Consider the following 12341-nt stretch of genomic DNA (forward strand, 5'->3'; position numbering starts at 1 on the left):
CAGCCCAACTGTTTCTGCCTTTAATATGTATTTTGTTGACCCCTTTGGCCAGTGTGTTTCATAATAATGATAAATATCTGCAGACTTTGATCGCCGATATCGTCTCGACATCACTCGCCAGCCTCACTCCAGGCCACGTTGCCCTACGAAGCACATCCTGAAATAAACATTGAAAACAATGATGATGATGATGTGAAGTTACTTATATTTGATTAATAATTTAGCATTTTGTTTTGGGTTTATTTTTCCCCATAAATTTTGTTGTGCTTTTGACTATTGTCACCAGATATCATGTAATGCCTGGTGGCAGTCTGGTGTGACGTAGGGTGGTGTAAAAGCAGCCTGGACTGAGGTGGAGGCAGCACGGATCTGCTCCATCATCTGAGTTCACTGCGAGCTGTCACTGACCCCAGTGAGGAGCTGGCGCGCGAAAACCGTAGCCGGGTGACGTCAGAGGATACGAATCAAGACGCTGTGATCAAGTGAGGCGGAAGTAAAGAACCCCTATTTCAAAATAAAAGGTATACGACGTAAACAACGGAAATGCCGCTTCAAGCGTGAATTCTTTTGGGTATAAAATCTGATAAACTTATTCGATTGATTTAAATGAAAATAAAGAAAGAAAAAAATATATATATACAGGATAGGATACCATATGTAATACTTTATTCATTCCAGAGGGAAATTCTATAATGTAATGCAGAAAATCAATGGAAAGTTGAAAGAATTAAATGAAATTAGAAAATATAAATATGTACAAGGCTTAATGGTGGCAAATGTAAGCACATGGGAGAATCGAATCGACAGAAAAACACAACACAAGACTATTTACAAAGAAGAGAGTCTGTTGGCCAGTTAAAAAATATCTCTTTAATAAAGACATTGATATAATTGATATTAGCTGTTGATAAATATTTAGTTTATTGATGCCTTATCCATTTAGTTAATAACAAAATATTTAGATAATCTCATTCAGGTTTTTTTTTTTTCTGTAAAACCTTCAGACATACTCAACATTCACAAATTAGGGCAATTTTGTAACTGAACCACGCACATCACTACAGTTTTGAAAAACAATATAGAGAAAAGAAACTACTTTACATTCTGTTAGCAGTAAGTAAAAAGGTCGTCACCAGAAAATGGCTCAAGTCTGAAAATCCAACAAATGAGGATTGTGCATGATATCTACATCATGGATAAATTTGATCTCAGCTTAAATTGTAAATGGACTCATTTTATATAATTTGGTCATCAGGGACAGAATATGTAAAGCCTATAAAATCAAATTTTGTGTAATTATGATATAAATACTGCTAATTGCTACTGCTGATAATGCTATGTAAACCAAAATGGTACTCCATGCTCTCTACTGTACATTTATTCCAAAATCAATAATGTAAAAATCAAAGAGCAAAATCACGACCTTTTAGAAAGAAAATCTATAACTACCTTTTTCTTTAACAAATAAATGAATCAACAAACAAACAAACAAATAAATAACAATTTTTTTTATCATGGAAAAAAATACTGATTTATGTTTTCATTATCTGTTTTTTCTCTTATGTAATGCTTCTGCTGAATAGAATAGAAATGTATTAATCATAGAGGGGAAATTCGTTGTAGTATTGCTCCACACAGAATAGAATTTCAAATATCTATAAGACAGAATATTAATTTGATAAGGAATGTTAAAGCGCTAACAGTGGGCTAAACAATGAATATGCATGTATTAGAAAAGGAAAACCATTAAAATACAATTTACAACTAATAGAAACAAGACAAATAGAATAATTTGATACATATGAGGACGATAAAACAAGCTCCAACACCAAAATGTGATTTTATTAAATCATGAACTTACTTGACAGATTTGATTATTTTGAAATCTTCACCGGAAGTCGCGTGTTTCTACTTCGGCTGACATCGTTAGCGCTTCGGACTCCAAACATCCAGCCAACTAGCCGAAGGAGGCTAATATCTCTCCTTCTCACTAAACTGGGTCGACAATAAGCCTTTTCTCAGGGTTTTTTTTTAATGCAGAATAACCCCAGTTATTTTCGATAAGCCTCAGGTATTCACCGCTGGCCTCATTCACGCCGTGCTGATAAAAAACTGTTATAATAGAAGGAAATGAGCTGTGGCTGGCTAGCAGCGGCTTTTAGCTCCGGGAGGCGCCAGGCGGTGGAACCATTACTGTAAAGCGGCTTCACACCGCCGGCTGTCGACCGATCCCCGTCACACAGCCGCCAGGACAGGTAAGAATTCCCCCATTTCTCATCCAGCTGTTCTTTCATGACTATCGAGGGGCTTTGAACTTCACCGAGTGGTTTGTCATATCGTGAATCTTGCTGAAAACGATAAATCAGCGAAGGTTTCTGCTCCTTTCGATACTTTAATGTCACAGTGTCGTCGCATTGCTGTGTTGAATTCACCCGGATATAACAATATAAAATCGCTACTGGAATAGGCATGAACTTCTGCGAAGAGTAAATAAGCAGAAGAGCTTTTAGCTCTGTGTTTTAAAACTGTAAATATGGCTGACACTTCACTCCCGAAATAAGGACACTGATCTGTTGAGACGACGCTATTCTCGAAGCCGATTGGCTGTGGGACCTGTCAGTCAAAGTATCCTGAAAGCTGATTGGACGGAACTGCTGTGTTATGGCTAGCTCCGATAGTGGCTGCCAACACTTTATGAGATAACGTCGAGAATAATCTACAGATCATTTGCTAACTTTTTTCTGTCGGTGTGTGTTATTAACAGTGAAGGTTAAACGTGTGTTCAACAACAGATCAGCTGTCATCACTTTATCTTCGTGCGTTAGCTGCTGTGGTTGCTCTGTAATAGAGTGTGAAGGAATGTTGACACCACAGGTGATCCAGACATGACACAGTAACGCTGCACTTTTAATTGAATCACTATCAAAGCTTAGCATGTTGCTCAGAGTGGTGTAATTATAATCATTATTATAACTGAGAAAGTAATCTATTGAAGCAATGAAGGATGACAAAGTTAGGACAGTTACTATCAATTATTCTCTCAGAGCCACTTAATTTTCTCATAATTTGGCGAAACATTCAAAAGACAAGGCACATCCTGTATAGGTCACCAGTCCATCACCATTTAAAAGCATAGAAACAGACAATCACATTTTACCTTTGGTGTAATTGTCACACATTCATGCCTATGAGCAATTTAGGGTCATTAATTAATCTCACATACATGATTTTAGACTGGGAGGGCGTTCTGTGACATTAACCTATGTTTACACAAATTAATAAACCACTCTTATTTATTTATTTATTTTATTTTACATGTTTTCACTACAGGAGGGAAAGTGTGATCCTTGGCCTATGAGAAAGCCACGTCGAAAAGGCCAGGTGGCCGGAGGAGGCGGTGGCAGAGGAGAAGATGGAGAGGTCAAGAAGTCGAAGTCTAATGGGACAGTTGGTGGGCGTGGGGGTGCCCGCCAGCGATCGCCGTCCCCATACAGCCTCAAAGCATCTCCAACCAGAGAGACGCTGACCTACGCCCAAGCCCAGAAGGTGGTGGAGGTGGAGCTGGAGGGTCGGCTTCACCGGATCTCTATTCTGGAGCCTCTTGAGGTCATCACGGACGATGAGATGATGGCTCAGGACATTAGTGAGTGTAACAGCAACAAAGAGAACAGCGAGCAGTCATCGCCTCCTGCCAGCAGTGCCCCGACAGCCCGGAAAGTTGTCACACCCCGTGGCCGCAGGAAAGACTCCAAAACCTCCAGCACCAAGACGCCTCCGCCTCCCAAGAACAATTGCACCAACTCTCACCCGCAGTCACCTGAAAAAATAACCACATCACACCATCACCACATGACCCTCCCGGAACCGAAGTTCCGCGTACAAGAAACCTTCAAGCCGCTGGAGGCGGCTCCCCTCCCCGCAGGCTACTATCGTTACATTGAGCGCTCGGCTGAGGAGCAGGAGGCCGAGGCGGAGTATGACATGGATGAAGAGGACACCGCCTGGCTGGAGATGATCAATGCTGGCCGGACGTCGGAGGGCTACTCGGTGATCTCGCCCGACACCTTCGAGCTGTTGGTGGACCGGCTGGAGGAGGAAGCGTACCGAGAATCCCGCACCCGCGCCCCTTCTCAAAGCACTATCGACGACGATGCCTTCTGCTGCGTGTGCCTGGACGACGAGTGCCTCAACAGCAACGTCATCCTCTTCTGTGACGCCTGCAACCTGGCGGTGCACCAGGAGTGTTACGGAGTCCCTTACATCCCCGAAGGCCAGTGGCTGTGCCGCTGCTGCCTCCAGTCCCCTCAGAAACCTGTCGACTGCGTCCTGTGTCCAAACCGCGGCGGGGCTTTTAAGCAAACGTGCGATGGCCGCTGGGCCCATGTGGTCTGCGCTATCTGGATTCCCGAAGTCTGCTTCGCCAACACAGTGTTCCTGGAGCCCGTGGAGGGAGTGGGTAACATTCCCCCCGCGCGCTGGAAACTCACCTGCTACCTGTGCAAGCAGAAGGGCCGCGGGGCGTCCATCCAGTGCCACAAGGCGAACTGTTACACCGCCTTTCATGTCACGTGCGCTCAGCGTGCCGGTCTGTTTATGAAGATCGACCCCGTGCGGGAAACGAATATCAACGGGACCACTTTCTCCGTTAAAAAGACGGCATTCTGTGAGGCTCACTCTCCGCCGGGGCAGGACGCCCTGTCGGACGAGGAGGGCGAAGGGCGCGTGGTCGGCAGCAGAGGGAGGGCAAGTCGAGGGCGAAGCGCCTACACGGAAGGTCCGGCCACGCCAAAGAAAGGCCGTAAATCTGACAGTGATGCTAAGACGGATAAAAAGAAAGGGAAGAAGAACACTGACTCGACACCGCAAAACGCTGCTTCGCCAGAAGTGATCGTTCCCCAGATCCCCACAAGCAGGTCAGATCGTCGCGCGTTCTGAAGAATGTGGATTTTATGTTCCGTAAAAGAAACATTGATGCATTTTATCAGATTGTCTCGGCAGATTGCAGTTTAATGAAAGAGGCAAAGGTGTGGGTTATACTAGCATATTACAGTCAACACGAGTGTATTATCACAGCGGGTTTGTTACTGAAGACGTCCCAGCAGATGTCATGTTGACGAGCATTAACCTGCGTCTTCCTTCATCACACAGGCTGACTATCATCTGCAAGGGAATTCTTTTCCAAAGGAAAAACCAGTTCATGCAGAGGCTCCATAGCTACTGGTTACTGAAGCGTCAGTCCAGAAACGGTGTGCCGCTGGTTCGGCGTTTGCACTCAAACAACCAGTCCCAGAGGAATACTGAACAGGTGAGCGCTGCTCTTTAAAAAAAAAAAAAGACAACAATCGGCATTCCTCACATACATTTCTAACACCGTTTTAAAATGTGTTGAATTCTGTAGCCTGAGGTGGACGAGAAAATCTCTGCGGCAAGAGAAGCACTAAGATATTGGCAGAAGCTTCGGCACGATCTGGAAAAAGCCCGGCTGCTGGTGGAGCTCATCAGGAAGAGGGAGAAGCTCAAGAGAGAGCAGGTAACGTACTGCAGGAAATTAGATTTCCATAACATGCTGAAGGAGACTGAATACAATCCTTCAAGGCCAGCAGACTGTAGATGTTGTGATGTGTCCATATGAAGACTTAAAGCTGATGATGACTTTTGTCATACATGAAGCTGCTTCAACACGGTGCTTGTTTGCGTCGCCGCTCTTGACAGTGGCTTCATGCACACTTCAGACGCCGCTTCAGCCCAACATGACACACATGTACTGTGACATCGACAGGTCATCGTTCACCAGGCCGCTCTGGAGATGCAGTTGACCCCGATGTTGATGCTGCTCCGCTCCACTCTGGACCAGCTGCAGGAGAAGGACACGGCTCACATCTTTGCACAGCCAGTGGACCTCAAGGAGGTTAGACATTTGTCGTGTGTCGCTATGGTGACGTTGACTCCAGATACGCTCAATGGAGACAGGATCCTGGTCCTGGTAATAATGTGTGTGTGGAGATGTATATAAATGGTGCCATCATTTTTAAATATCATGGACACTTTTTTTTTCCTGCATCACTGAAAAGCGTAGTCACAGTTTGGTTTTCTAGCTTTCCTAATGGAGATTTCCTTTATCGCTTAGAGTGACACATTGTAACATAACGAGAGTTTGATGAGCGGTGGTTTGGTGACATTACACAGCACTACAAATACCATGCGGTTCGTCTCAGTATAATCCACGTTCAGATGGTTGTATTTCACTTGTATCTGTTGGTTCTCATCTGCAGGTCCCAGACTACCTGGAGTTCATCAGCCAGCCGATGGACTTTTCCACTATGTCCTCCAAGCTGGAAAGCCACGCCTACCGCTCAGTGGCTGACATGGAGGCCGACTTCAACCTGATGGTGTCAAACTGCCTCCTCTATAACTCCAAGGACACGGTCTTCCACCGGTCGGCGCTGCGCCTCCGAGACCTCGGCGGCGCCGTCCTGCGTCACGCTCAGCGGCAAGCCACCAGCACGGGCCTGGACCTGGACACCGGCATGCTCCTTGTGGAGTCGCCTCAGAAGAGAGACTTCTACAGCTGCACCTGGGAGGACGGTGAGTCGCACAGGTCGTCTTGATTCTTTTGCATTGCAGAACAGCAGGAGAAGCTCATCAATTTCAGCAGATGAAGCAGCGCCTCATTAAAGAGAGACAAAGCAAGAACAACGTGCATCAATTAGAACTGCTGATTACTTTTCCCGTGCTGCTGCTGCGTATCGCATACAAAAGTGAAGAAGCAGTGAAACTCACAGGGCCTCTCTCGTAAAAGAATCTCTACTGCACTGCCTCATAGACTTCAAGTGATGTGGCCAATGTTTTCCGGTCAACTAACTCATCGCGGTTCCTTCGATGTGGTTGTTAAGCAATACATCCAGCAGAGGGCGATGCTATTTAGTGCAGCAAAATACAGCTGATCAATGATTTCCCCAAATATCTTTTAGCGCTTATTTTTCCTGATCCCAAGGCGACGCGATGCTGTAGAATAGCTTTCCTCCTCACAAATAAGATACTTCTGGTGTATTTTATTGTCTTCTTGCTTCGCTGGTCGCACTCGAGCTGTACTGCACGACACGGTCCCGCCGTCAGCAGCGGTTTGCTACGCGTCCTCAAGCTGCAGGGATACAGAGCAAATTCCTCACATAATGAAGTCAGAAGGCTCCGTCTTCTTACTCAGCTGACTGGGCCGGATGACTTCTGATTACATGTGGAACCACATGTGACTCTTGTCACTTCATGTGTGACAGTTTCATCCTTCAGTCCACCTGACAAACAAGTCCAGCACCCAGTCACAGCTGCCGTGCTCAAGTCGGTTCATGTAAAGATGATGAGCAGTGACGCTGACCAGGAGCATTGTTGGGTTACAGGCTTTTGGCAAACATCTATGTGCTTGAATGTGAGGGTTCACACGTCACGTGAAGTGACTTTATTCCAAAGTCTTCGATTCTCATCTCCAAGTGCGACTGCTCCTCTATAGCACCTTTCATTTGTCCCCCAGTGAAGAGTCGTGTCGTCATTTCGTTGAGCACATTGACATCAGAAGAATGCAGAATGATCAACAACAGCTTTAATTGTTGTGCCTGCCTCTTTAAGAGATTAGTAGAATACTCAAAGATAACTATCCGAGGCACCCCTTTTATAAAAAAAACTATTTTCCCATCTTTTTCTTGGGCCAGATTTTCCGTGGGTAACTAGCCCCACCCCAATAGGAGCACGGACACAAAAAGCACATCAGAACGTGGGAAAATCTGTAATAGTGTGCTATGATAAATTCATAAACTGCTGCTATCCGCTACGTAACACAGCCCATGGTTCTTGTTCTTCTCGTCATGAGTTGGAAGCGTTTGATGTGTCCTCAGTACGAGACTCACCCCCCCCCCCCCCCCCCCCTGTGTTCAGTTGACAGTGTGCTGGACCCAAACAACCGGCTTCACATGTCGGTGGAAGAGCAGCTGAAGGAGCTGCTGGAAAAGATGGACTTCGTCTCCTCCATGCGCTGCAGCGGCGCCCGGACTCGCCGCATCCGCCTGCTCCGTCGTGAGATCAACAGCGTCCGCTACAGGCAGGGCCAGCACCCCCGCCACAGCCTCCTCAACGGACACCTCAAGGAGGAAGACGAGGAGGAGGAGGACGACGACGAGAAGGACGCCCAGGCGGACAACGGCCTCCTGTCTTCGGACAAAGGTGGGCCGATGCGAAGCGCCGAGCCGTGTCACTGTATGAAATTGCCAAATGCATGACGCTTTAAAAGGCACTTTTGTCAATGAGACCAGTTGTGAACCTGAGCTAACAGAACATTGTCCTCAGGTAATTGAGCCAGGGTCCCCCCCACGCACCAACCCCAACCACCCCACTGTCTCCAGTCTAGTAAGTAGGGGCCCACAGAGTCTCGTTAGCCATGGCTGCCTCACAACTCCTCTCTCCAAGTGCACTCTGTGTCCGCACCTCTTCTCTGCATCACTGTCATGGACTCACCTCTCTCTCCATTGGCCACGTACAGTCATGCCATGTCATCCCACTACTGACGACAGGCTAGTCCAGTCACACGGCGGCAGAGCGCCGGCGACCCGGCTCATCACCGTCTGCCATGCCACCATGTCGCCGGCGTGCAGTTGTGAGAGCGAAGTTATTGATTCACTTGTCTCGATCAGGTCCTCCATGTCGACAGGGTGCCTCAACTCCCTCGGGGCTGTGGTTTAGTGTCGGCAGTGAGATGTAATTCATTACACAGTGACCCCATTCTCCAGTGTGAACTCTGCACCGCCACGTCACTCTACATACTAAATGGACATTCAGTCAGAGGGCAGTGCTGATAGAAGATCAATGTAATGTATCTTGTCATCTTACAGAGGACAAATCCACTTCACCGCCAACACTGGAACGCACGGGACCGGCTCCTCCTCCACGACTGGGGGACGCACCTCTGGAGCCCCCCACCCTGCGGCCGATCACGGGGGGTCCGCTGTCTCCCGCCTGGGCCTGCAAGCGCCTGAAGATGGACTGCGAGCTTCTAAACGGCGCCACAGAGAACAGTAATTGCACTAAAGCACCGGAGCGGTCCGCCACGCCGCCCCCGACTTTGCACAGCGAAGGGCAGGCGGTGACGAACGGCCTCCCGGAGCCCGGCGGCCCCCCGCGGCCCACCACCGGGGGGGTGGGACGACGGACCTCCGTGTTGTTCAAGAAGGCCAAAAACGGAGCGAAGCTGTTCAGAGAACGAGAAAATCCCCTGCTGAACGGGAAGGCGCCGCAGGACGACAACACGAGCAACGGGCCGACAAACGCCGTCTCTCCGGCCAGCACCCCGTCCAGCACACCGTCGAGCACGCCATCCAAGACCCCCCAGAAGGTCCCGGAGCCCCCCAGCCTCAACAGGTGCTCCGACAGTGAGCTGGAGAAGACGCCAACCCACGCTCTGCAAAGTGGTGAGAAACCTTGAAACTGAGGCACTGGTGCACTGGTATTTCAGAGTCTTATTCTGTGTGCCTGCCCCTTTAAGAGGCACCGCGCAAAGATTTTATTTTTTCTTTTAACAGATTTTCGGCTCGCAGTGATGAGAGCACGTACAGACAAAGTACATGAAAATTTGAATACAATGTGGGAATAGTGTCCCGTGATCTTTGGTAACGATTCGGCCAATCGTTTCCACATAAAAAAAAATGAAAAATTGGCCGGTCAAAGATGGAATTTTGGCGTAAAACACAAAATGGAGGGGATACGAGTTAACAGCGGGCAGCAGGCACACAAAATATTTCTTCTGAAATTTTGTAGTTGAATATCGTTGTTGTCAGCTGCTCCAGAAAATAAGGAAACAGACGGTAGCAAAGACAGTTGGCCACTGAGGGATCTTCTACTTATCTTGCATCCCTGTGCCACAGTAGCTAAATCCTAGAGTGTCGTTTTCACTGGCTGAGACGAGAACAAAGATCTTCTCCTGTTCAAGCCTTTCGACTTCTAATTGCTCTCTGGTACTTCCAGGACTCACCAACGGCTTCAACAAGCATAAAGACGACGGGTCCGACTCGGAGTACAAGCCTTGTCCAGTCCTCCGCAAAGAAATGTGAGACATGTTGTATGAGTTGTGGTGTCTGGAGTCGGTGATGTTCCACTGATGGATGATAACCCCACCCCACCCCCTCCTCCACCCTCTGCCCGTCTCACAGCAACTCCCCGCCCAAACGAAGCCTCGGGAAGCCTGCGCTCTCCAAAGTTCCGCTGCTGGAGATCGTCAACGGAGACTTGGATTACACAGGTACTGTTCTTGAGTACGTCTCTTGCTTAAATACACTTTGCTGGTGCTTCTTGTTCATATTGATTTTTTTTTTTAAGGCAACGGCAGCCACACATCTGAGGACGACACCGAGCTGGAGCCGCTGGACTTGGTGTGGGCGAAGTGTCGGGGTTACCCCTCCTACCCCGCTCTGGTAAACAGCTGAGACTGTTTTCTCCGATCCCAGCTGGCGGTAGATGTTTTGGCTCCTGCGTTGAAATGTGTGTTGCGTGTTTCAGATTATCGACCCCGAGATGCCAGAGGAGGGCCTGCTGCACAACGGCGTGCCCATCCCCGTCCCGCCCAAAGACGTCCTGCGGCTGGGCGAGCAGAGGCAGGAGGAGGCCAACGAGCGGCTGTACCTGGTGCTCTTCTTCGACAACAAGCGGACGTGGTGAGCAGCCATCGCCGTTGCCGGTATGTTGGGACTCCCCGACTCCCGCCCTAGCCCTCTTAACCGTCTGACTCTCCGCCGCCGCAGGCAGTGGCTCCCCCGGGAGAAGGTGACGCCGCTGGGCGTGGACGACACGGCCGACAAGCTGCGCGTGATGGAGGCCCGGAAGTCCAGCATCCGGAAGTCCGTCCAGGTGGCGTACGACCGCGCCATGATCCACCAGAGCCGAGTGAGCCACAGCCACGGCTTCGTCACCTCCAACTACCTGTAGGGGGCAGCCGCGAGTCCCCCACTATGCATTTCTCATTGGTCTTAAAGCAGCAGGTGCACCCAGCGCCCCCCGAAGGAGGTCCGACTGCAGTTCCATACCAAACCACTAAGCGAGCGACGAACGGAGCCGCGGACGATTTCCAGATTACAATGAAGTTACCTTTTAGTCCCATGTTGCTGCAGCTGCCAGACTTTTTAACCCCTCCCGAACACCACACCACCACATTCAGGGAAGCGAGGAGGCGTCTGCTCCCTCCGACTGTATGTCTGGATGAAACCTACAAAGATCTCCCGTCTCTATTTTCTCTAATGCTACTGCCAAGGAATCCAAACGTCACAAAAAGAGATTTGACATATTTATATGAACTGCAGAAGACTAATGAATGGATCACTGCCATCTTTTATACAACAGCTTTTTACTTTTTAATCTTTTACAAAGACACTTGTATAGTACGAAGGCACACGTCGTGTACATATGTATGTGTAGGATCAAAACCTTTTTAAATCGCGTATTTCAATCAGCCCCGACGGGCCGAAGCAAGGCTGTATTTTCAAGACGATTCCTGACTTGCCGACTTGCTTGCAGTGAACTTTGAGCTTGTTTTTAATGTCATCGCATCGTGACGTGTGTATGTGCGTGTACATTGAGAGCACACAACACCACGAGTCGTCGTTCTTTATATTTGAATTCTCTTTTTGATACAGAAATAATTTATTTATGGAAAACAGAACTATAGAAATAAAGATATATATTGGTTAAAAGGTGAGAGTGAAATTGTATTTAAAAGCAAAAGAAGCAGTGCCCACTTTTCTCTCCGATGATTTCACACAGGTTGATTTTACTTCGATGCCAGCGCGCAAGTCATCTCCCTCCAGAAGATTTTTATTTATTGTGGAGAGCCCCGATCTATCAGATGAATCGATACACCTTCATAAGCTTGTACTACCTGTATATTTTACTGCTCACCAAATATTTTGTCTGTAACCAATATTTCCTTATTTTGGGAAATAAATGATCTATTAAAAATGTTTAAGATCCTTGAACACGGTGACTCGTTTCTCACTTTCCAGATCAGCGTTTGTTTTGGGGTTTTTTATTCGATAACAGCCACATATATTATTAAAACATCCATTTTCATACATTTTCTACAACTTTTCAGTCTAATAAAATATTTAACCTCTGAACAATTGTCTGCTTTTTTTTTTTGCATTTTCACAGCCCACTTTGTAGGTCTCCATTTAGTCATGTCATGACAGAAGATTTTAGATAATTTTTTTGGAGGCGGGGGTCAGGGGTCACGCTCAGGATTGATAACCCATCAACTGTGGAAATCGAAGCAGCGATAAGATCTAAAGTTCTTTGCTCCAACCTCTAACCCA

At 47.6% G+C, this 12341-nt stretch overlaps 1 protein-coding gene across 1 annotated transcript; it reads left to right on the forward strand.

Annotated features, from left to right (window-relative positions):
* Positions 1 to 1967: 1967 nt before the first annotated feature.
* On the forward strand, positions 1968 to 11937 carry brpf3b (bromodomain and PHD finger containing, 3b). The gene is made up of 13 exons (XM_080496500.1): positions 1968 to 2255; positions 3331 to 4913; positions 5149 to 5305; positions 5399 to 5530; positions 5780 to 5908; positions 6273 to 6585; positions 7927 to 8211; positions 8877 to 9452; positions 10006 to 10087; positions 10191 to 10279; positions 10357 to 10451; positions 10537 to 10691; positions 10779 to 11937. Exons 2-13 carry the CDS (start codon positions 3355 to 3357, stop codon positions 10960 to 10962), a joined length of 3756 nt encoding a protein of 1251 aa, XP_080352626.1. The 5' UTR covers positions 1968 to 2255; positions 3331 to 3354; the 3' UTR covers positions 10963 to 11937.
* Positions 11938 to 12341: the final 404 nt, after the last annotated feature.

The sequence above is a fragment of the Blennius ocellaris genome, assembly GCF_963422515.1.
Source record: "Blennius ocellaris genome assembly, chromosome: 5".
Classification (NCBI taxonomy): domain Eukaryota; kingdom Metazoa; phylum Chordata; class Actinopteri; order Blenniiformes; family Blenniidae; genus Blennius; species Blennius ocellaris.